General features: G+C 45.1%; 1 protein-coding gene across 2 annotated transcripts in view; it reads right to left on the reverse strand.

The window, feature by feature from the left end:
• LOC119167764 (REST corepressor 1) overlaps nucleotides 1-25,069 on the reverse strand; it is a 276,247-nt gene that overhangs the window by 128,419 nt on the left and 122,759 nt on the right. For both annotated transcript variants that reach the window (XM_075865775.1, XM_037419292.2), the window contains one exon: nucleotides 8,087-8,309. In XM_075865775.1, the coding sequence (XP_075721890.1) occupies nucleotides 8,087-8,309 (223 nt within the window). The remainder of the gene's footprint in view (nucleotides 1-8,086; nucleotides 8,310-25,069) is intronic.

Consider the following 25,069-nt stretch of genomic DNA (forward strand, 5'->3'; position numbering starts at 1 on the left):
ACAAGAGATATCAATCTTCGCAGCGACGCAATGGAAGCGCAGTTTTATCACTAAACATGAAAAATAGGGGAGGAACGAGACACACGAGCGCCGAACTACAAGGTGTTTATTGCCGGTGAGGCTCAAAAACAGGTAAACTTCCCACTCATGCGCAGTGGCCTGGAAGAGTTACCACAGGCACGGCTGCTGTATGAAAAAGCGCACGGTACAGCCTGCTGTGTTGAGCGGCTTTCTATGGGAGAGAGCGTGTCAGCCGTAGGGTGAGCTGCGGCCGATACAGCGGGACGGGGCGGGGGACGGGGAAACGAGTGGCGGCGGCTTCCTCAGGGCAGCAGCTGCAGCAAATAAGCTGGTGTTTGTCACAACAGTGACCCAACAGTGACAGTAATCAGTGTTTTTTTAACCACATTTATCACAGCGATGACATACCGCATATTCAGTAGACTACGAGGCGCTATCTAGTTAAAAAGCTAATTGATTTTTCCTGTGCGTGCAGAACGCCTTTTTTTTTTCAAAACCAGCCTCTTGCTCTGAGGCTGACAGAAAAATCCACAATGCATGTAGCTGACTAATATGGCACTGAATGCTTGACAGAGTCATTGTTATATTTATGGAGATGTCTTAAACTAACATATTTTGATTATATTGCAACGTTTATTCAGCACTTTCGTGTTTTCTCAGCCAGAATGCTCGACAAATAATTTTTGGACACTTTACAATGGACAATCATAGTTTTATATTCTGAAAGCGTATCGAAGAAACATGATTTGAATATTTTTTATGTTATTCGGTGCACGGTAGTGTGGCGAAAAGTAATTAGGCTACAAATGCTGGATAAAAGTGGTTTTTACAGACATGGTGGCGTGCTCCTCGTAACTTTATTGAGGAGGCTGCGAAAGTATACATCATTAGAAGTGCCATTCAAATTTTTTTATAGTTCCTGCTAGGCAAGGCAATATATATATATATATATAACGGCTGGGTCAAGTGACAACCACGCTTTTATTATGTTTACACATCGCGAAACCACGGCTGCTATAGGGCAGTCGAGTACACGTGACGTGCCTTCGTTTGAGCGAGCACAGGGTCGACGATACATAGTAGGACAAATAAACAGTAATGGATGACAGAACCGCATGGCGGAGACTGCTGGAAGACAAGCGCGTTGGAGTGCTATCGGCATTTGCCAGTGCCCGTAGAGAGGCTAACATGAAAAGACCGAACAGATGATTTTATTGTCAACAGACACAGAAGCCAAAAGTTAGGCACACAAGCTGGAGCAATTGTCAAGTCGTTTTATTATGCAAAACTGTAAAGAAGTAAAAAAAAATATTGTCACGGTTATTAGCCGTGAGCACAAAAAACGAGGAAGAAGCCAGCATCAGGAGCGGCAGTTTCTGGCGTTTTTCGAGAAAAACGATGTTGCACGTATGCTCTTGCACTTCAGTTTTTGTGTGTGAATAGAGCCTTGCTGTTAAAGTCTAAAGGAAGCCTTGTGTCCTGTTCTTTGCACGTTGCGACACTGGTGGAGGTGCTGAACTTCTACGACTGATGCTCGGGACTCCTCCGCAGCCTGGCACTTCAAGTCCGACACCGCAACCCGTTCCTTCAGTGGATACCCCTGTCCATCGCTACAGTCGCCGACAGCGAGGCCTTAGTCCTGAGGCGATTCCTCTAAAACTTTCCCAGCAAAGCAGTCCGCCTGGAGAATTGGCTACTGCAGGTGCTTCCGAGCTGACTTTTGAGCAGCCTCACATTCCGGACAAATTCCATGGTGAAGCAGGCGTATGAAGACGTTGAGGACTGGCTAGCCCAGTATGAGCGACGCGCTAAGGCAAACCGCTGGACCACCGAGCTAAAGCTTTCACGTGCCTACTTTGCTTTAGCAGACAGCGCTCGTACGTGGTATGAGAATTATGAAGCAACGCTATCTTCATGGGATAAATTTCGGCAGCAGATTCTCAGCACCTTCGCAAACAACGACCGCCGCGACTTTGCTCAGCAACTCATCAAGTCTCGGGTCCAGAAACCGAATGACAGTGTCATCATGTTTGCGGACGTGACGCGCCTGTTTGGACGGCCTGACCCTGATATGCCTGAAGCCAAGAAACTCCACCATTTGATGCGAGGCGTCAAAGAACAGCTGTTTGCCGGCCTTCTCCGCAATCCACTGACGACCGTCGCGGAATTTATCAAAGAGGCTACATCTATCGAGCCCGAACTGCAGCAACGGTGTCGCTATTACGACCGACCAAACGGTGCTTCAATCAGCATCTCTGCTCCGACGAACAACAGTAACGGTTCTCTGCGTGAGCTTATTCGCGAGGTTGTTCGTGAGGAGATCCGCAGCTTCCTTGCGACTTCGCAAGAACGGGGGATGGCTTCAGTTGGAGAAGTTGCGCGACAGGAAATCAGGCAAGCATTTTCGCAGCCCGAATGACTACCAGCCCAGTGATCTATTAACTATACGGCAGCCACCCGTCATCCGTCGCCAGTGCCGCACAACTCGTCTGCACTGGCTCATTCTTACAACGTGCCGGCGGCACCAGTCTACAACCCACCACCGCCGCCGCCGCCGCTACCGCCACCACCAACGACGACGACTCCGCAGTATAAAGCACCTACTGAAACTTCGTTCTACCCTCCGCCGGCACCTAATGGCCAGGCGGTAGTGACTACCGTGAACAGTAGGCCATCAGGCCCGCGAAGAACACGAGAACATTTGAGCCCTTAGCCCAAAACGAACTGTGTTTTATTGTTTCCCAAAACGGCCACCCCGCCGCTGTGCCAGGCTTGCACAGCCCAACACAACTATCAGCGCTGCGTGGGGGCGCTGCATTTGAACCAACATTGTAACACTCATACCCTCTTAGGAGGAAGACTACGGGGAGTACCTATTCACCGGTTTCCTAGTTTTTGTGCCACATCGCAACTTCGGCATGCTAGGCGTAGACAGGACAGAGTCACTGTTCACATGCACACCACTGTTGAGCGCAGTCCCGTCACTCTCCGTGGCACAGCTACTCCCAGAGAAGCTAGTTCCAGGAAGCTGTTCCTGATGAGGCACTTCTGGAACAGCTGGCGCATAATGAAGCGGCGGCTCCAACTGTGGTGGAGCTGCAGCGATAGCAGTTTCAGGAGAGGCCAATGTTTCCGTCTGCACAAGGCGCAAGTGATCGTTGTGTCGGTTTCTTAAGGTGCCATCTTCAAAACGGACACTGGCTGATGATGGAGTGACGTCCACGACACTGGCAGGCACCCAGGGTGTGCCCCTCGCGCGTACACATCATCACCTGGCTGCAGTGATGGAGCCTGCCGGGACCCTCTGTCACCATACAACTTCTGCTTGAGTTGTTTTAGGAATACAGATGCCTGCAGGCTTGGCCTGAGGACATCCACCGGAGTCTTGAACATTCTTCCTGTCAAGAGTTCACACGGTGGCCGACCTGTCACTTCATGTGGTGTGGTCCTATAGTGGAACAGAAACCTGGAGATCTGCGTTTGGAAGTTCCCAGAACCAGACTTTTTGAGTTTTTTTTTCACAGTTTGTACAACTCTTTCGCTGCACCATTGGAGGCAGGGTGATACGGCGGTACAAGCATGCGGCGTATTCCATTTCAAGTTGATAACTCAAGGTACTGGGCACTGGTGAAGGCAGGACCGTTGTCTGAAACTATGACATCAGGCAGGCCATGCTGAGCAAATGCAATTCTCAATGCAGAAATGGTAGCTTCCGCAGATGTGGAAGACACAGGAAAGACTTCTATGCACTTTGAGAACGCATCCACAATAACCAAGAATGTGTGACCTAGAAATGGTCCCCCAAAATCAATGTGAAGCCTTGACTAGGGTCGCTGTGGAAAAGGCCACGGCGTCTGCTGAACCGGCTGTGCAGCTCGATGTTGAGTCTGGCACGTAGCGCAGCTCTTCACGCTGTTGGCAATATCATTGTCAATGCCTGGCCACCAAACATGGCTCCTGGCAATCATCTTGCTCTTCTCAATACCCGGGTGGCTGGCATGAAGAACACCAAGAACTTGGGCCTGCAATGACTTTGGAATCCCTACTCTTGATCCCCAGAGTAGGCAACCCTCATGGAGACTGAGTTCTGAGCTTCGGGTATTGGAAGGGTTCCACACTAGTCCTACTGGGAGGCTTTCTCCTTTCAGAACAGCAAGAACAACATGGCCCAGAAGTGGGTCATTTCGTGTGACTTGGGCCACAACACCTGGTGAAAGGAGTCTCGGATATGCCTCCTCTAGCAAGAAGATTTCAGCAGGTCGTGGTAATGCAGTAGCGTCAGTTGGGAGAGGGAGTCTACTAAGAGCATCAGCGTGGCCGAGCTCTTTGCCAGGCTTGTATACAAGTTCGTACTTGTAAGCAGACAGCTTCAGAGCCCACCTGACCACTTGAGGCGAAGCTTGCACGGGAACGGGCTTGTTGACACCCAGCAGTCCAAGAAGTGGCTTGTGGTCAGTGTGTGCTTCGAATGAGATCCCCCACAAGTACTGGTGGAACCGATCCACACCAAACACTAAAGCCAGTGCCGCCTTGCCGAGTTGACTGTAGTTTTGTTCTGCTTTTGACAAGCTCCTCGAGGCAAAAGCAATGGGATGTTCCCCGCCATCAGCATCTTTGTGCGCCAGAACTGCACCTACCGTAATTACTCGAATCTAACGCGCACCTTTTTTCCGGTTAAGCGAGTTCATAAATCGCATGCGCGTTAGAATCGAGTACGAACAAAAAATTACGGTCAATCTATTGCCATCGCAAATCCAAAATGGCCGCCCCCTACGTGCGTCGGCATGGTGCGTCGGCTATTTCTGCCTATGTGTTTACCATGTGCGGCACTTCGTACGTGTGCTGAGGAGTTCGTCATCTAGTAGTGCATTAGCATCGACGACGTGAAAGGGCCGACTCCAAAAACTCAAGTGCACCACGATGCCGCTTTTAAAAGAAAAGTCATCGCGTGTGCAGAAACAGACGGAAGTCGGGCCGCATCGCGGTCGTTCCCGAAACGTGCGTGCGGGAGCGGCGGAAACAAAAGCAGAAGATTGTCGACAGCAAAGCTTCACGCAAAGGCTTCAGTGAGCCACAGCAGGGTCGGTTTCCGCAAATTAAAGAGCTGCTCCGCGAGTATGTGCTTGAGGAGCGAGCGGCACAGCGGCCCGTGACGACAGAACTGCTCCAAGTGCGGGCTATGCAATTAGTCTTAGAAAAAAGTCTAATGCGGAGCCAGTTTAAAGCGAGCAGGTGCTGGCTAATTAACTATATGAAGAGGAAAGGCTCTTCCCTTCGAAGGGAAACATGCATATGCAAAAACTTTTGCGGAGAAGTACGATGAAAAGCTTTACAGTTTTCAGAGGTTCGTCCTAAACTTGCGGCGCAACAACGGCTACCTGCTTGGGCAAATCTGGATTGCCGATCAGACGCCTCTTTACTTCGACATGCCTGGCACCACAACTGTCGAGAAGAAGGGGGCAAAGCAAGTTCGCGTGCTGACATCAGTTCGCGTGCTGACATCGGTCCACGGTAAAACTACAGTGACGGCAATGCTCTGTTACACGTCAGATGGGCACAAGCTTCGCCCGTACCTCATATTTAGATGGAAGACAATCCCGAAAGGAATCGTTTTTTCGAGTGGTGTGATCGAGCGGGCCAGCGAAAAAAAATGGGTGCGCGTTGCAATCGATGTCTTACGTTTTTTTTTTTTTTTTTTCGCAGTGGAAATCGGGTGCGCGTTACAATCGAGGGCGCGGTAGAATCGAGTAAATACGGTATACCATAACGATTGATATGTGGGGTTTAACGTCCCAAAACCACTATATGATTATGAGAGACGCCGTAGTGGAGGGCTCTGGAAATTTAGACCACCTGGGGTTCTTTAACGTGCACCCAAATCTGAGCACACGGGCCTACAACATTTCCGCCTCCATCGGAAATGCAGCCGCCGCAGCCGGGATTCGAACCCGCGCCCTGCGGGTCAGCAGCCGAGTACCTTAGCCACTAGACCATTACGGAGGGGCAGCTATTACGCACAGATTTAAGTCTAAGTGGAACATCTCACCGGCGCACAACGGCATACCATCCACAAACAAATGGTCTGACGGAATAGCTGAACAAAACACTTGCAGATATATTTTGCATGTAAGTCGATGTGGAACATAAAAACTGGGACGAGATACTGCCTTACGTCCCTTTCACTTACAATACGGCACAGCAAGAGACAACACGCATGACACCATTCCGTCTTCTCTATGGCCGTGACGTCACAACAATGCTCGACGCTATATTGCCGCATGAAAGTGATGGCATTGACACAAGTGCAGACTAAATAACTCAGCTTGCTGAACAAGCCCGCCAACATGCCCGCGTACGTATTCGTCGCCACCAGGACTATGACACAAGGCGCTATAATCTTCGTCACCGACCTGTCTTCTATGAACCAGGACAGAAAGCTTGGATCTGGACCCCAGTTCGTCGTCGTGGCCTCTCGGAGAAGCTCTTGAGACGGTGCTTTGGGCCGTATAAAGTCCTCCGTCGTCTCAGTGATGTTTAACTACGAGGTGATTCCCAACAGTCCACATTGGTCAAGATGTCAAAGACATGCACCAGAAGTTGTGCACGTGGTTCGGATGAAACCTTATTTGTCCGAATGAACCCGTAGGCTGCCAGTGACGACAAACCCTTCCGCCATGATGATGAAGCATCGGGACGATGCTTTCTTGAGAGGGAGGCTAATGTCACGGTTATTAGCCGTAAGCACAAAAGGAGGAAGAAGCCAGCATCACGAGTGGCAGTTTCTGGCGTTTTTTGAGGAAGACGACGTTGCGCGTCTGCTCTTGCACTTTGTTTTTGTGTGTGAATAGAGCCTTGCTGTTAACGTCGAAAGGAAGCCTCGTGTCTTGTTCTTTGCACGTTGCGACAATATTAAGAATGCCAGGATCAGCCCTAAATGAATAATAAATAAAATATTTTCACGCATATTGTTCCGATTATGTGTTCACTGTTGAATTAGTTGCATTATCATAGAACGTCAAGACAGTAAGAGACGAATACATTCGAAAGCGCAGGAACGCAACCAGTTGTGTTTGCATTTTGCAGCATTTCATCCCTCTTTTCGTCTCACAGTTTTCGTATTATTCAATTGAGAACTGCTTGCTCAATTGCCAGCGTCGAAATCACAGTCACTGAAATTTTAAAGAGGCTCGAATCCACTGTTACGAGACTGCACACATGCTAAGTATATTTCGTGGCTGTTGCATCTCATTGTACGAATACTACAGACGTGTTTGCAGGAAGTACGAAGTCTATCTTATTTTGTGTTAAAGAAACAGTGACAACTGCAGTTGCTGAGGTTAGATATTCAAACGAAATTATTAAATCTGAAGCAACCTTTTCTAAAGCGACATATTCGGTTACTATAATTAATTTAGATGTATTAGAAAGATGTAGCTCTTCCAGATCTGTTAGTCGTGATCTTGTAGGATCTGAGTAAAATGTACTCACAATTCTTACTTCCGCGAAAACTGATCGGTGTGCAAGGTTCCATCTCGGGTAAGACAATAACCGAAATTCGCAAGGGCTGCAGGTACCTAAAAGCAAGGTCGGTAATTACCTGGTGCGCACACGGCAGACAGATATTAAAAGATTTCCCGAGTTACACTAAGATGCACGCGCTTAATCGTAACTACCGCAAGCGCACCGCGCATGTGACTTTATGGGCGCTCGCGAAAACTGTCCCCCCCCCCCCCCTCGGTAGCGCCGCAGCGGCGGTTCGGGAAGTAGACCTGTCTCGCCGGTTTTGGAGCACGCGGAGCCGTGCCCAAGCGCTCTTTCATTCAGTGGCCGTGCCACACGCATGTCACCTTGTGAGCTATTCATTAAAGAAGGACAACTCAAATTGATAGAGTAAAATAGACATGTCACTGACACAAGCCAACTGATTATAATGAATTTTGAATTGTAGAATATTTCTGGCAACCCTGCAAAATTACCATCATCGAGGTTTCACTGCATATAAGGTTATCCCAAAAGCGCGGCACAGGGTCTTACTAAAATGCACGGCCACCACTGACAGACGTACCTGGCGCTTGAGAGCCACCAGCTCAGAGTCCATGGCTCGCAGGATGGCGTCTCCTTGTCCCGGGGGTCCTGTCGCCATGGCAACCAGGTCCTGGTACTCAAGGCGCATGCCTCGGGGCGGGCGCCTCCGGTTGGCCGCCCCTCCGCCCCCCCGAATAGGCGGCTGACGGTCGTGGTGCTTGCGGCCCCCGGGGGCTAGGGCTCCCTTGCAGCCACCCGAACGCCTGGGGCAGTGGCACACGGGGCGTCACAAAGGGGGAAAAAAAAAAACTACCTCGCGAAACTGTGCGCACTTACAGTAAAACATTTGCCACTGTGCTTAAAAGTTATATTTTATCGTAGACTGAGCACACTTCAAGTTGTTAACGTCTTCGCTTGTTCCTTCTAGCAACCTACAAGTTTTTTTTTACTTTCTTTTGCTGCTGTATTTTCCCACATGGCAATGTTAATTACATGTCACTCTTGGCTTCGTTATTATGTATCACTATGCTTTTATGTGCACCTCAGTGTTAATGGCTCATTGCCATTCTGTATTTTTTTCTACATTTTATTATGTCTTCGTATTTTCAATGTTATCTCTCGCCTACACTAATGACTAGAGACCGGAACTTTAGGCCCAAAAAAGGAATGTTTTAGGCATCTATAATAGGCCCTAAAAACTGTCCTTTAGGCATAGATAAGACATTAAAGGGCCACTCAGCAGGCTTGACAATTTTGAGTTGTGAAGTGCAATGCGTAGATGAGGCGTTCAGGATTTGCAACGCTACGCGCCGCAGAAATAGCTCAAATTTCAAGATGAACGCTGCTCCCCCTTCCTTTTGCCAGTGCACGCCCAGAGAATGAGGGCATCAAGTGCGCGTATGAATAGCCCTATATATATACGGCAATGCAGTGACGTTGGTCCTATATGCAGAGCAGATGACTATGCTCTGACGTTGCCAACAGTGGCACGTGACATGGCAAAAATTATTAACACAACATGCGTAGTTTATGTACTTGTTGCTTGAAGAGATTAATAAGTCTTTAAATAAATAATGAGGTGCAATAAAAGAATGCAAGCATTCTTTTTTCTTCACCCCCCCCCCCCCCCCCCGTATTGCAACGAGATGCGAGCTTATATACCGGCGTTTCGCATGCATTCGTGTTCCCGCGGCCGCGGTAAGCGCATTGAGCAGACGACAGCCGTGGAACACTCTTACACGTTCGCGCACTCATTGTGCTCATCTATTCTACGGCGTCTAAGCCAGCCAGCGTTTTCAAACCATCCCGCAGAAACAGGCAGTAGACCTCAAAACAAGGCTGGTGAAAAAAAAAAAAAAAAAAAAAAACGCCGCTCGCGTACATCGGGGTTGGACTTTTTCGGGCACATCATGCGCATGTGACTTCTTGGTCGGATGCCAGAGAGAGAAGGAAAGAGATTTGGCTTGCGAAGGCTACGCGGAGTAGCGGCAACGGTTCTGAGCTCGCCTTCTCTATTCTTATTTTCACACCGCTTCTAAAAAAACAGTTTTTTCAGCTCGTAATGAACCCATTCAAAAACTTTTTGAGGCACAATGTTCCTTATCCGACACCCAACAACCTCCATGGTCTAAATAAAATTTAGTATGGGGCCTGCTGAGTGGCCCTTTAAAAACTATCGTTTGGGCATATACAGGCACAATTCATTATTTCTTCACTAGCATGTTTCAAGACGAACATTCAACTTCTAAGCAGGCAAATTGCGTGCTTTGGGAAGGCTAAATTCATTTTATCCATGAAAAGAATTTAAAAATAATAATTTGAACAGATTTAGGTGAAAGCTGGGGTATCTAGACATTGTGGGAAAGGCTATGAAAGTAGTGACAAACCAGCATCATCTTAAGGTTTTTGGGCGTGAAATGTGCATGCTTTCAGTCAGTATAGTCTAACCCTGCTACAACAAAACTGACGAGGCACAGAAAAAATTACGTGGTGAAATCGAAAAAAATACAGCTGATGTCAAAATGAATTCAGGTACCCATGAAATGACCACAAAACAACATGTTATTTGCGCAGTTTCAAGGGTTATTCAAAATGACCGTTGCGTAAGCAATGTTGGGAGCTTTATGCTTATGCTTTGGAGTGGACATCAAACGCAAAATATTTGAGCTTTCCAATGTCTTCTCCCCTGCTTTCCACATGTGCCGTTTCTCGATCAACGGTGCAGCGCTGTGATCCACAGGTCTATTTCCTGACAAGGACACTTAACGGCTTTTATTTGTTCCAGATTGCTCGGCAGACTTCCACTGAGTTGTGGGGTTTAACGTCCCCAAACCTTCATTTGATTATGAGAGACGCCGTAGTGAAGGGCTCCAGAAATTTTGACCACCTGGGGTTCTTTAAAGTGCACCCAAATCTGAGTACACGGGCCTACAACATTTCCACCTTTATTGGAAATGCAGCTGCAACAGCCAGGATTTGATCCCGCCACGTGCGGGTCAGCAGCCGAGTACCTTAGCCACTAGGCCACCGTGGCAGGGCTGCTCGGCAGACTTCCGACAGTTGCGGTTATCAAGAACACAAATGTCAATGAAACTTGCGTCTAGGCTGTAGACAAAAGCACTAGCTTAGCTTAGTTCTAGCTCATTAGAGGACATTCTAGCTACACTGTACTCTAGCCTCCCCCACGCAACCGCCGAGCTGCACTACTGTCGAACCTCGTGACAAGGATCTTCCAGGGGGACGGAGTACACTAGCATTAGCCTCACCTCGCTTCTACAATACTATTCGCCCTTTAACAGAAACAAAAAACATGAGCAAAAAAAAAAAACCTGCTAGCCCGCTATGCACGTGTTGTCGTTCATATGGCCACACTAAGTGTCCGTTGTTATCCTCCATATTAACAGCTCATATGAGCAAAACGTGCACATAACGAACGCGAAAAGGCATTGTTGGGCGATGAAAAGCTGGTATAGGCACGAACCTAGAAATAGGCACTTATAGGCAGAACAAACGTGTGATTAAAATGTTTTGCATCCTTTAGTTTGTGTTTATATGTTAAATAGGCTTGAAACAAACTCCACAAAAAAATAGGCATTTTGCTTAAAGCTCTGGTCTCAACTAGTAACCCACACTGAAACTGTAAGTACTGTCAATAAATAAATAAACAAATAAAAATAAAAAATTTCACAATGATGAGCACTTGCCATAAGAGTGCTAAAATAATGAAAAGTGCCGACTCCTATCACAAAAAGCTACGTCTGCAGGCTGCCACCCCCATCGAAACGCTCCTCCGAAGTTTGGCAGATATTAACACAACTAGCGTGAGTGGACCAGCACCAGTGAACTTGGGACAGACAAGTGCCCACACTTTGAAATGAAAAGGAAACGATGGTGCCCTGTTCATGAACTGTTTTCTCCATCAAAAATTGCAGAAAAAGAGACACCCTCAATGCAATACTTTTTTTTGAACAGGTCGTAAAAAAAAAAGAAGCTGCCCTGTTTAACATCTTACTACGAATACTATACACATTGGGCATCTCAATTGCTAAATATTTGAATGCAATAATGGTAAGTCTAGATTTTTAATAAGACTAGTTCAATAAGCACTGTTGTTATCCTAAAACGACAAATGTAAGCACTAACGAGCTGATGTTATCTCAAAAGGCATTGGAAGTCGTACACGCATCGTTAAGCCTGGCTTGCTCGAAATTAACAGATGGTATATACATATAAAGCCTAGCAAGTAATAAAATAATAAGGCAATTTCGAGATCACAGTAGTGTGCAAGGTACAAAAACCAACTTTGTTCTAAGCAGTATGAGAGGCTTCTGAACAGCACATGCCCCAGCTTAGAGCAGTTTCAAAAAGGTTACAGGCTAGTATGGGTCGCTCAGGTTCAGGGCGATACATGTCAGTGAATGCAGTGAATGCTCATTTTGTAACTTCATAAGACAGATAGCGTTGTATAGCAACAAAATTATTTTTGCAAGCATTAGCGCGTCGTGCGACCATTGTTCCATCGTTTTTCAGGTAAAAAAAAATTACTTCTCCTAACACCACAACTTGTACGTGGTCTTGCAGCACAATACCAAACATCTCTTGCATTCACAAGTTGTCGAAACTATTCATGCCACAAAAAACCATGCGCAACACAAGTACTGCACGTGACATGCGTGGACAATTGTCACTCCTACAGTAGCAGTAACTCCATGCCCAACCAGTCGGATGCCGAAACGCACGCATGTTTGCCTTCTTCCAGAATTGATGCAGAATGCCGTCATGAAATCCTGTGCGTAAATCTAACTTTTCCAACCAGTAAAACAGTACTAATCACATGTTATCGAGCCCCCGACTCTGACGATAATTTTACACAAGAACTCTACTCTGTTGTCTTAGACCTAACTTCTCGCTTTCCCTGTTCGAACTTCTTGTTGTGTGGCGACTTGAATTTCCCAGACATTGATTGGGTTCACCTAGCTGCTCACTCACCCCTTTCAAGAAACTTTCTAGATTTGTGCCTTATGTTTAATTTTGCCCAAATGGTTACTATGCCCACTCGTGGTACCAACATACTCGATTTATTTTTGGTCTCAACTCCTTATCTTGTAAACTCAGTTCAATGCGTAGATGGTATCAGTGACCATAAAATTTAGGTAAGTGGCCTTTCCATTCCTATTCCTATCCGACAACCTCTCAATAAGTACATCCGCGATTATAACAAAGCCAATTTTTCCAAAATAATGAAGAACTGGCAGATTTCTATGAAACATTTTTTCATTGTGCTGCTTCGCAAACAGTCGAACAAAACTGGGTGTTATTTAAAAACAAATTGCTGTCCTTAATTGACAGACATGTACCTATAATCTGTATCCGCGGGGATGCCGAAAGACCATGGTACTCTAATTCCTTAAGGAGGCTGTAAAAAAAGAAAAAACGCCTCTTCAGAGAAGCCAAGTTATCGAAATCCCCTGTTAAATGGGAAAAGTATCGCACATGTTTGCGCGAGTACACTTCAGTGTTAAAAAATGCAAAAAGGCAATTCTTCGGTCATGATCTCCTCGGCATCCTGCGCGACAACCCACAAAAATTTTGGATGTATTTGTCTCCTAAAAACAGCGCTGCTCAAAACTTGCCATTTACTAATCCCCATGGTTCGGCCGTTTCCGCCACCGACTCCGCCGAAACCATGAATTCCCATTTTTCATCTATATTCACGCATGAAACTTCCACCGATGTTCCGTCCTTGCCGCCCAGAGACTTCCCGCAGATGCCACGCATTTTTGTTACAAGCGAAGAAATAGCAAATCTTATCGACAACCTTAAATTCTCGAGTTCCCCTGGCCCAGACAATATACCCGCTAAAATTCTGAAAAGCACAAAAATAATATCCAGTCTTATCCTACAATTTATTTTTAGCCAATCCCTTGACACTGGTTTTATTCCTAAAGACCGGAAGATAAGTAAAGTCACCCCCGTGCCCAAATCAGGAAGCCCTTCAGACCCCTCAAACTATCGTCCTATTTCGTTAACATGCATTGCCTGCAAGCTGCTATAACATGTAATCTACTCCCACATTGCAACTCATCTGGACCAAAATTCCTTCTTTTCTTCTAACCAGCATGGGTCCCGGCCTGGACTGTCGTGCGAGACACAGCTGTACGAATTTTCTACTGGCCTTCATTTTAACCTAGACTCTTCTTTTCAAACAGACGTAATATACCTCGACTTTTCCAAAGCTTTCAAACGTGTTCCCCACCGCCGTCTAATAAGTAAACTTTCTTGTCTCAGTATAAACCCCTTAACCTTATCTTGGATTAAAAATTTTCTAACCGGTCGTGTTCAGTATACTGTTGTCGCGAATCAACCCGCGTTGATGTAGTTTCCGGTGTACCGCAAGGTTCCCTTCTTGGGCCTCTTTTGTTTATAATCTTTATTAATGATATTCCAGACAAAATTTCATCCACCATCCGCCTTTTTGCCGACAATTGTGTGCTTTACCGTCGCATCTCATGTTGCACTGACCAAATTACACTCCAGAATGACTTGTCTAACATACATAATTGGTGTTCGCGGTGGCTAATGCAGCTTAATACACAAAAATGTAAATTCATGCAAGTTTCGCGCAAGCACACAAACTTTTCCTTCCAGTATTCTGTGAACTTCCGACCCTTAGCCCAGGTCGAGTCCTATCGTTATCTTGGCGTAATAATGATAAGTAAACTAACATGGTTCGAGCACATAGAACAACTAGTCACCGCTTCAGCAAAATCACTTGGCTACATTAAAAGATCGCTTACGTCCTGCCCACCGCAAATCCGAAAATTAGCTTACGAAACCTTCACGCGTACTAAACTTCAATATGCTTCTGCTATTTGGAATCCTCACCAAAAATACCTAATCGACGCATTAGAAGCAATTCAAAAACACGCTGCTAGATTCATCACCTCACAATACAGTTCTCGCTTAAGTATTACCAGTATCAAACTACCGTATTTACTCGCATAATCCTCGCACTCGCATAATTCTCGCACCCCCCACATAGCCCAAGAAAAATACGAAAACATTTTTTCCTCGAGTAATTATCGCACCCCCGAAAACTGCCGCAATAATGTCGTCTGCTCGTTCCAGCCACTGATGGTGATAGCGCGCGCCATTTGGCGCCATCTCTTAAGCATCAAGCGTACTATTGCACGGAGATTCAATCCAATCCAAGCCAAGCCGAAGTGGCTAGTGCGCGTTACGGCGTGTTTTGTATGTTGTGTCGGTTATCTTGGCACGTTATGGGGCGATACTGAAGCCACACGGCTGCTTCAAGTTGCAAGTGATAGATCATACGCTAAACAATGGCAACAAGGCCGCCGGTAGGCCCTTCGGAGCTTACGAGTTTTGTGTTCGCTACTGGTGACGGCAGCTGAAAGCCACCAAGACGCGTTGGGCCTGCCGTGTGCCTAAAACTGGGATTGATGGTAAACTTTATTTCTTCAGAAGGAAACTGCGGACGATTCTGTTAAATAGCCATCAGCCCAATACTTAGGTCCTACGCTTACCTTTCCAGGGCTCCTGTTGAGCGCCGACCGCTACCGCTACGCCCGCAACGCCCACAAGCTTCGCGTATGGTATTATAATTCTCGACGATTTGCTTCCACTTTTTATGTCTCAAATAAACCTTGCCTTGTGTTGAACCTCTGCTTTTTTTGTTGAGGTAAGTTCTAATTAGTACTTTGTAAAGCTTGCTGTAAGTTGCTGGTGTGAGAATCCCGATTTGCGACCACCTCGTTTTCTTTTTTGCTCTCTGCGTTTTCGTGGAAAGCTTTCCCCGCGTAATTCTCGCACCCACCAACTTTGCATCAGGTTTACGACAAAAAAGTGTGAGGATTATGCGAGTAAATACGGTATCCCTCAATTTCCCTCCTCTAGGAATTCGCCGCAAAATCACTCGGCTCTGCCTTCTGCACAAACTATACCATAATTTCCCGTCGCAACGCAATACCGTTCTTCTACCTCCCGCTTGTTCATCGTGTCGCCTCTTTAACTCCCTATGTTTACAGCGCTTACATGGTTCAACTAACGCTTTCAATAAATAGTTTTTACCTACTGCCATTGAAGACTGGAATAACCTGCCTGAATCCATAGTGCATGAACAAAACCCATTAAAATTTAAACAGCTAATCACAAATCACTTGATACGTTAGTTAATTTAAAATTGTTGCCGTTTTCTTCTACGTATATATATATTTTCCTTCTGTTGACATTGTTTCTTTTTATCATGTAGTTCACTTTCGATTATGCTTTGTACCATTGACAATCATGCATTTGTTGAATTGTGTTTTTGCCTCCCCCTTATGTAATACCCCGCAAGGAGCCTTTAAGGGTTCAATAAATGATGATGATGATGTATAAAATAGATTTACCAGCACAAAAAGGCAAAACGCTTTAGAAGAAACACACACACACAGTGCTGAACTCGCAACTGATTTTTTTACAGCGAATGCAAGGCCTTTTTTAATGGCACGCATCAAAGCAACAGAAAGGCAACAGAATGGAAAAATGGAATGAAAAGCCTTGTGGCGGCCGAAAAAGGCGACAACACAGTCGAAAATACAGAAACATCAAAGTACACCCCCGATAAACGACAAGAAGTGCAAAATGATAGTTGATCCTAAAACCAACTGGCAAGCCGGTTAAACCCAAAGGAACGATAAAACACAAGGACAGATAAAAAGATCCAAAATGTTAGAAAGTAATAACGAAATCTATAAAACAGAGGAGAAAAGAACTTTCGAAAAAAAGGCATGAGCTGTAGGTAGCTTACTTCCTTAAGGTATGTCACCACTTTGAAAAACCCAATTTTCTAAAAAAAATTGAGTTTTTTAAAAGTAAATTTTTACAATGCTTGACTAATCAAGAATATTTAGGAAGAAGAACGATAAAATTATCTCGTGCCTTTCCTAAGTTATGACGATTTTTACAGCCCTCCCATTCCCCCCTTTTCTGGATGTACTCGAAACCAAAACTGAAGGTTTCCAATTCCACAAACCGAAAATGAAGATTTCCAATTGCACAGCGCCTCTAATATCATTAGTGTTTTCTGTTAGACATATTAAGTAATGCTAAGTTGCCTAGCTCTGACACATGTGAATGAGTGTCAGCTGGAGACGCAACATGATCTAGAAAATAAGTATATGCTTCAGCTCACTCAAAAGAAGATTGTGACCCTTCAATGTGTATCCGAAGCAGTGACTCTGGTGAATTCTGAAAATATTGACCGTTTTCTATAATGTGAACATTCGATTCAAATCTTTGAAGCCATTTCTCTCAGAAACTACTCAGACGTTGCATCCAACACTTCCGCTAACAGTGACAACTCTTTTTCTCGTGATTATTCGTCCATGAAACTTTTCTTACTACCGTATTTACTCGATTCTACCGCGCCCTCAATTGTAACGCGCACCCGATTTCCACCGTGAAAAAAAAAAAAACGCAAGACATTAATTGCAACGCGCACCCATTTTTTTCGCCGGCCCGCACGATCACACCACTCGAAAAAACTACTCCTTTCGGGAGCGTATTCTATTTAAATATGAGGTACGGGCGAAGCTTGTGCCCATCTGACGTGTAACAGAGCTTTCCGTCACGGTAGTTTTACCGTGGACCGATGTCAGCACGCGAAGTTGCTTCGCCCCCTTCTTTTCGACGGTTGTGGTGCCAGGCATGTCGAAGCAAAGAGGCGTCTGATGGGCATTCCCGATTTGCCCAAGCAGGTAGCCGTTGTTGCGCCGCAAGTTTAGGACGAACCTCTGAAAACTGTGAAGCTTTTCATCGTACTCCTCCGCAAAACTTTTCGCATATGCATGTTCCCCTTCGGAGGGAAAAGCCTTTCCTCTAAATAAAGTTAGTTAGCCAGCACCTGCTCGCTTTAAACTGGCTCTGCATTAGACCTTTTTCCAAGACTAATTGCATAGCCCGCATTTGGAGCAGTTCTGTCGTCACGGGCCGCTGTGCCGCTCGCTGCTCAAGCACATACTTGCCGAGCAGCTCTTTAATTTGCGGAAACCAACCCTGCAGTGGTCCACTGAAGCCTTTGCGTGAAGCTTTGCTGTCGAGAATCTTCTGCTTTTGTTTCCGCCGGTCCCGCACGCACATTTCGGGAACTCTGAACGACCGCGATGCGGCCCGATTTTCGTCCGTTTCTGCACACGCCATGACTTTTCTTTTAAAAGCGGCATCGTGGTGCTATCGAGTTTTTGGAGTCGGCCCTTCCACGCCGTCGATGCTAATGCACTACTAGATGACGAACTCCTCAGCACACGTACGAAGTGCCGCACATGAGAAACACATAGACAGAAATGGCCGACGCGCCATGCCGACGCACGTAGGGGGCGGCCATTTTGGATTTGCCGATGGCAATAGATTGACCGTAATTTTTTTGTTCGTACTCGATTCTAACGCGCATGCAATTTATAAACTCGCTTAACCGGAAAAAAGGTGCGCGTTAGATTCGAGTAATTACGGTATTTCTTTATATGTATAATTTATTGATTTATTTTATTTATTTATTTGCAATACCCTTAGGGCCAAACGGCATTACAGAGGGGAGTGGTTGCGAAAGAAAAGACAAAAATTTTTACAAAATGCAGCGGCGAATCTTACATCGAGCAGAAGATCTTAATTATACAGGTGAGCTAACAGGCTTTATAGCAAACTAAAACGCGGGAATGATGAGAATTACATCAAGACAGGAAAAACGACAAGAAAGTAAATACTGTACAGGAACAACACAGCATCGGGTAATACAATACTTTGTTGGCTGTAATTACACATAACTAGCTAAGACACTTTTGAAATGAAGGTGATTTACAATGGTTGCCGCTGATGCGGGAAGCCGGTTCCAGTCCTCAGAGGTGCGAGGTATGAAAGACTGAGAAAAGGCGCGAGTCCTGCAAGAAGGCAACCCGACCTTATGGGAATGATCCAGCCGGGGTGAGATATAACTAGGAGGCAAGATAAGACCGTCCCGCAGCGATGTGTGATGAAACAGCTTGTGAAACAAGTGGAGACGAAACATTTTACGACGGGATGAAAGTGAAGGTAAGTTGAGGCTAGATTTCATGGCTGTTATGCTAGCTGTTCTGTTGTAATTAGAAAGTATAAAACAAATTGAGTTATTCTGTACCATTTCAAGAGAGTGTATTAGGTTGGCATGACTAGGATCCCATACTGCAGCGGAATATTCAAGTTTAGGTCGTATTAGTGTAGTGTAAAGAAGAAGTTTCAAGAAAGAAGGGACCATTGAAAAGTTGCGGCGGAGGTAACCTAACATTCGGTTAGCGTTTTTAATGACGTAATTACAGTGAACAGTCCAGGTCAGATCAGTTGTTATATGCACCCCAAGGTATTTATAGTTTGTCACGGATTGAAGAGGGGTGTTATCAAGGTAATAGTTTGGAAGTTGATGGTTCGCTCTCGAAACACGTAAAAATTGGCATTTCTTATTGTTTAATTCCATGAGCCATGTTTTACACCAAAGAGAAATGGAGTTAAGATCCTGTTGAAGAGAGGTAATATCGCCATCACGAGTTATCTCCCGGAAGATTACGCAGTCATCTGAAAATAAATGAATATTGGAGGTAATGCAGGACGGTAAATCATTAATGTATATAAGGAAGAGCAGTGGGCCTAGTACGGAGCCGAATGAACGGCACTTGGTTCAGAGCTTACATTATTAACTGAAACAAATTGAGAACGATTTTTTAGAAAACATTCGAGCCATGTTAGAAGCCTGGGATCTATATTAAGTTCATTTAATTTGTGCAACAGCAAGTTGTGACAGACTTTATCAAAAGCTTTGGAGAAATCTATGAATATGCAGTCGGCAGAGCTAGTTTGGTCGAGAATAACGTTTATTTGTGTGTAAAGGCTACAAGCTGGGTTTCGCACGAGAATGTTTTTCTAAAGCCATGTTGGTGACGCGTAAAAAAACGAGTTAGACTCAAGGAAGGTTGCAAGGTTAGAGTACAAAATGTGCTCCAGTATTTTGCATGGAATGCTAGTAAGTGAGATGGGTCTATAGTTTAATGGGGAATGCTTGTCACCGGACTTGTGAAATGGCACAATTTTGCCAATCTACCATTCGATTGGTAATACGCCTTCGTGAAGAGACTGTTGAAAAATTTTAGTAAGAATAATGGATGAGTAGGCACAGGTACCTTTAAGGAACTTGGTGGTAATCAGGTCGCAGCCCGGGGCAGATGAAAGTTTGAGGGACTTAATTATGTTTTCTACACCAACAGAATCTATCATAATTGGAAACATGATTGGGTAGTTATAGCATATCTGTGCATTAGGCAGCGTTATTGAAAATGAGCTGCAACTTTTTGCCCACTGGTCAATTGTGTGAAAAACAACAATGCCAAGTATCAACTTTTTCTGTCTCTTTGCTATAACGTGCCATAGCTTAGACATGATGTAATCATACCGAGGGGTAATTCTAGACGCCTAAAGCACCACAGGAAGAAATAATCACAGAGAAAGAGATTGACGCTCTTTCTCTATGATTATTTCTTCCTGTTGTGCTTTGGGCATCTAGAATTACCCCGCAGCATGAAGAACCAACTAGCCCAACAACAAGTACTTCTAAGATGTAATCGTTGAGGTTAGATGCACAGGGTACTGCCCTCACTACATACATGCCAAGTCGCCTTTGAATCGCACTGATCATTTTGCAGTTATGACTGTTGGTGCAACACGCATACTTTGGCATATTCTAATTTTGATATATATTTTATTTTTTCAAATTTTAGCAGTTTCATCACTGTAAACCTGAAGTTTACATACCTATGTTCTACAAGTCAAAACCATAATTATAACTTTTGGACGGAAACTGTAAAACTTTTTTGGAGGTGGTGACATAGCTTAACTCAGAGGGCAAGGGAGGGTCTGCTGACGTACATCTGTAATTTTTCAAACAATATGCTTGCCAAGCCTTGCTAAAACATTCCAACCTTCAAAATGCAGCGAGCAGCCAAAATTTTGGTAGTACATTACTAGATGACTGCAGGTGACTGCTGACAGGTATTGCTGGTGCTGAGACAGATACTGAGACATCTGCCCGTTTGTGCGACGTGGTTGATACGTTCCCGCTTAATACGATTTCCTCCTGGCTCCCAAATCAGCCAAACTAGAAATGCCCACATAAAGCTATGTGTTAATATGCTCTCAGAAAAAACGATTATTCAGAAAATTGAGGTCATAACATACACTGCGTGGAAGAAATTCTCATTCACTTGTGGAAGAAAACCGCTCTCGCGTGCTTGTGAAAAACCAAGTGGCAGACTGCCACCGTGTGGCAATGGCAATTTCTTTGCTCACACACACACACACAGAACCGTCAAAGTCTTCAAACGGTTTCCAAAAAATGCCTGTTATGTTCTGCAACACAATGGTTTTCTTCTTCAGCTGGCACTCTCGCGAAAAATTTCGGGATGCTATATTTACTCGCATAATTATCTAATTATCGCACTTTTTTTCGTGGAAAATTGACGAAAAGTTAGGAGGTAGGACAACGTACAGAGCGGGTAAAGAAAAAAAGATAACAAAGTGGCCGCAAATAGCGATTCTCACGCTAGACGCTAACTTAGGGCATTGAGAAGCACTAATCAAGACTTACCTTAACAATAATACCACAGTTCAACACAAGACAAGATTTATTTGAGGCACAAAACAGTTTTCGAATACCATACACAAAGCTTACAGGAGTTGCGGGCGTAGTATTATTGTACAACGTAAGCCTTAGGCTGAAGGCCACCAAACATGGAATCGTTCACAGTTACCTTCCGTTGAAATAAACTTTACAATCCATACCAGTATTAGGCACACGAAAGGAACAGTGCATCTTGGCGAGTATCGCCTCATAGCGTAACCGCAGCACGAATAAATGTACCAACACCACCAAACACGCCGCAACACACACTTGCCACTTTGGCTTGGCATCGATTGGGTGCTTCCTTGCTCGCGTGTCACGTGATGATGACCCCAGAAACTTATCGCTTCCCGACGTGATGCATTACTTGAGCACCCTTTGGGACAGTGACAGGTGAGAAGGTTAGCAGCTGTTTGAGGAGGCGAAGGTTTCGGCGGCAGCTTGCATTCGAAAATAACAAAGCACAGCAAGGATGACTCTGTGGCGTGCGCACTTGACATTGACGACAACAGGAGTACTCCTCCACTGGCGCCGATGCACCGTTAGCCGAGTTCGTCTTAACTGATGACAACATTCCGACTTGCGAATCATAACTGTGTCACAAAGATTGCCACGGAAGTGGTGCATTGTGACGCAGCGTAGGAGGTGGGGGGCGAGGAATCGAAAGACAGCGACGAGAATGAAAGCGTGCACCGACCGGCTGACTTCGCCAAAGCCCTTGCTGGACTAGAAGCTTTACAAAGCCTCTTTTATTTTGCACTAAAAACAATGAAAAAGAGGACCAGCATCTACAACGTGTGCATAAGGAGCTTTTCTTGTGCAAGGGCGAGAGCCAGCACCAGAATATTACCATGTTTTTTTTTTTTTTTTTCAGAAATGTTTTTTGTTCTTACACTTCTATTTGCCTTGTCAACCTCAATTTTTGCTGGATTGGGGTCATATGCTTATATTCCACGTTTTTTTTTTCCCCGAACACGTATCAACGAGGTTCTACTGTTCCTGCTCACACAACACATAAAGGATGGCGGGTGCTCTGTTTCGCACGTGTCCTTGTTTCCAGGGAGGAGCGTTCCCCACTGTGCACAAGCTGAAGAATTTTTCAGTGGAACACCAGTGGTTCCAATTTGTGGCATTTCCACTGCCCCATTAGTGAGTAGCAGTGCCTTCGCTCGAGTATTATCCCCTTAGAAAGATCATCAAACTTGGTGTGCGACAGGTGCACGTTTTCCTGCTTTGTTACAGCTGTCGATATGTGTGTTAGCTGCAACGAGTTTCATCTAGTTGTAGCACCGGTGGGAGGGAGCATTCATAGACTCCGTGAGGCTTTTGCGTGCTGCGCGAGTCAACACCACAGTCCCACATGGTTTTCGTAACTTAATGTTAATTCATGCTATTACATATCAGTAGGGGTGTGCGAATATCATAATTTTTTAATACGAATCGAATAATGAAGAGAAGCATTTTTTTCATTACTAATCTTTCAATCATTCACATAATATATTTATGTAGAAAACAGTACACTTGTTGGCTATTCTAGTCTGTTATAGCACAAAAAAAAAAAAAATCACCATCGGCATATGACTGCAATAGTCCAACTTGAGACTGTGACGTCTTGCCAGTTGAATGAACTTATTCACATGAACAAAACTTTTTAATGTAGTAGCACTTTATTAAAAAAAAGAAGCTTTTGTATCTGTCATATGACTGGCGAACATGAGGCCACTGGTTGGATTCCTGTCATGGCAGCTGTATTCTGATAAGATGAAATGTAACAGTTCACAGCCATGTACCTAAGTCTAAGCAATTAGTAAAGCAGCCCAGGTGGTCACAATTAATCCAAGTGTCCACACTAACAAGTTTGACCTTAAGACTCCAAATTTTATCATTTTTATTTTTTTTTTCTTTAATTTTCGCCCTTGTTTTCGCCGGCAGCCACTAAGGCAAATAGCAGTACTTGGGGAGTCTTCCTGCTACACAGCAATACTCGTTATCTGGCTTGGTTCCGTTCCCTTTCTTGAGGACTGCACTCGTCATTTTCCGATCAAAAGTGCTCTGTCACGCTGATAGCAGCACAATCGTGACCAAGGTTTACCAGGCAATTTGATAACGCGAGGTGAGCACATGAGGTAATGTGATTGTAAGATGCCTTAAATACACCTCTTTGTTAACAGAGCCAGAACTCCCGCCGGCAGCGAGGGCACTATTATGCCACTGCGCCGAGCTTATTCTCATGACCATATGCGCTTGCTACCATGAAATCTAACTATGAAGATAATACATGCTGAAGTAGCGGCACGTCTGACGGATGACTCGTCAGGCAACAACGCGTGCATGTGCATTTGTGAGCGATCCATTAGCGAAAACAGACATGATGATGATATATGGTGTTTTTTGGTGCAAGGGCCATTTGATGGCCAAAGAGCACCAGTTCATGGGACAAGGAATGTGGACAATGATTGTAATTAGCGGCTGTATAAGGGCCATAAACTTCCTCGCGGTAAGGCGGGTAAAAACATACAAGTAATAAAATCATGACCATGCCGTGAAAGGTGTGTGTGGTGCGAATAGGTGACAAAAGTTGGTGATAATAAAAACGATGGTGGACATGTATGGCATTAGCACAAGTGCCTCACTCGTTCATACCCTTGCATCCAAGGGCCGTGAGGCAAGTGCTTTGTTGTGTAGCCACCGAAGCGAAAACCTCTCTGGAGAGGTCGTGCTACGGAATGCCCGGGTATATGATATGAAAATTATGAATTTCTTTTAAAAACGCTAACATGATTTATAACTAAAAAGCGGTTCCCTACCAACGAACATTGCCGGGTGTAAAGGTATATGTTGTCGGTAGGGTAATGAAAAATGCTGTTTTCTTAGAGTTTCTAAGTGTTTGCACTGAATTAACATGTGAAGGACTGTTAATGCTTCACCACATCTGTCACACAATGGTGGATTGCCACCAGAAAAAAGATATGTGTGTGTCGTGTATGTGTGTCCTATCCTGAGTCTCGTTAATATTACCTCTGTATGACGCGATTTTGATACTGGCAGCCAATGACCAAGGTGTGGCTTAATATTGTGTAGTTTGTTTTGTGTGTGTGTATCCCACTTGCTCTGCCAGTAGTCCCTGAGGTTTCGTTTGAGATACGGCTTAAGATCAAGGACCGGGATTGATATAGGTGTAGGGGCAGTGCTTTTGTGGACGGATGCAGCGAGCTGATCCGCCCTCACGTTGCCTTGGATCTCACGGTGCCCTGGCACCCAGCACACTACACCATGTTGTTTGAGTGTGTAGAGTGTGCACAAAATGAAGTAAAGTGAGACAAGGACCGGGTTTTTTTTTTTTTGTTTTTCAAGACTGTGCAGAGCCGTTACCACACTGAGAGAGTATGTATAAATTACTGCTTTTTGTATTTGTAATTGATTGATGTGTTTAGCTGCCACAAGTATCGCATAAGCTTCCGCTGTGAAGATACTTGTGCCTGGATGTAGAGGGCCAGCATCCAAAAAGGAAGGGCGAACAGCAGCGTAGGACACAGAGGAGTTGGACTTAGAGGCATCTGTAAAGAACTCAGGACGTGTGTATTTGTGTTGAAGTTCCAGGAGGTATGTCCGGATATGGGCAATAGGCGCATGTTTTGTAACTTCTAGAAAAGACACATCGCAGTCTATAGTCTGCTATTGCCACGGTGGCGGGTATGCTACAGGAGCCATTAAAGTGTGTTCAAGTGAGATTCCAGTTTCCTCGGCTAGACTCTTCAGGCGAACTGAGAAGGGCTGCCTCATCGGAGGCCTGTTTTGAAACAGAGTTGAGCTCGACAAATCATT

This window comes from Rhipicephalus microplus, chromosome 6 (genome assembly GCF_043290135.1).
Source record: "Rhipicephalus microplus isolate Deutch F79 chromosome 6, USDA_Rmic, whole genome shotgun sequence".
NCBI lineage: Eukaryota > Metazoa > Arthropoda > Arachnida > Ixodida > Ixodidae > Rhipicephalus > Rhipicephalus microplus.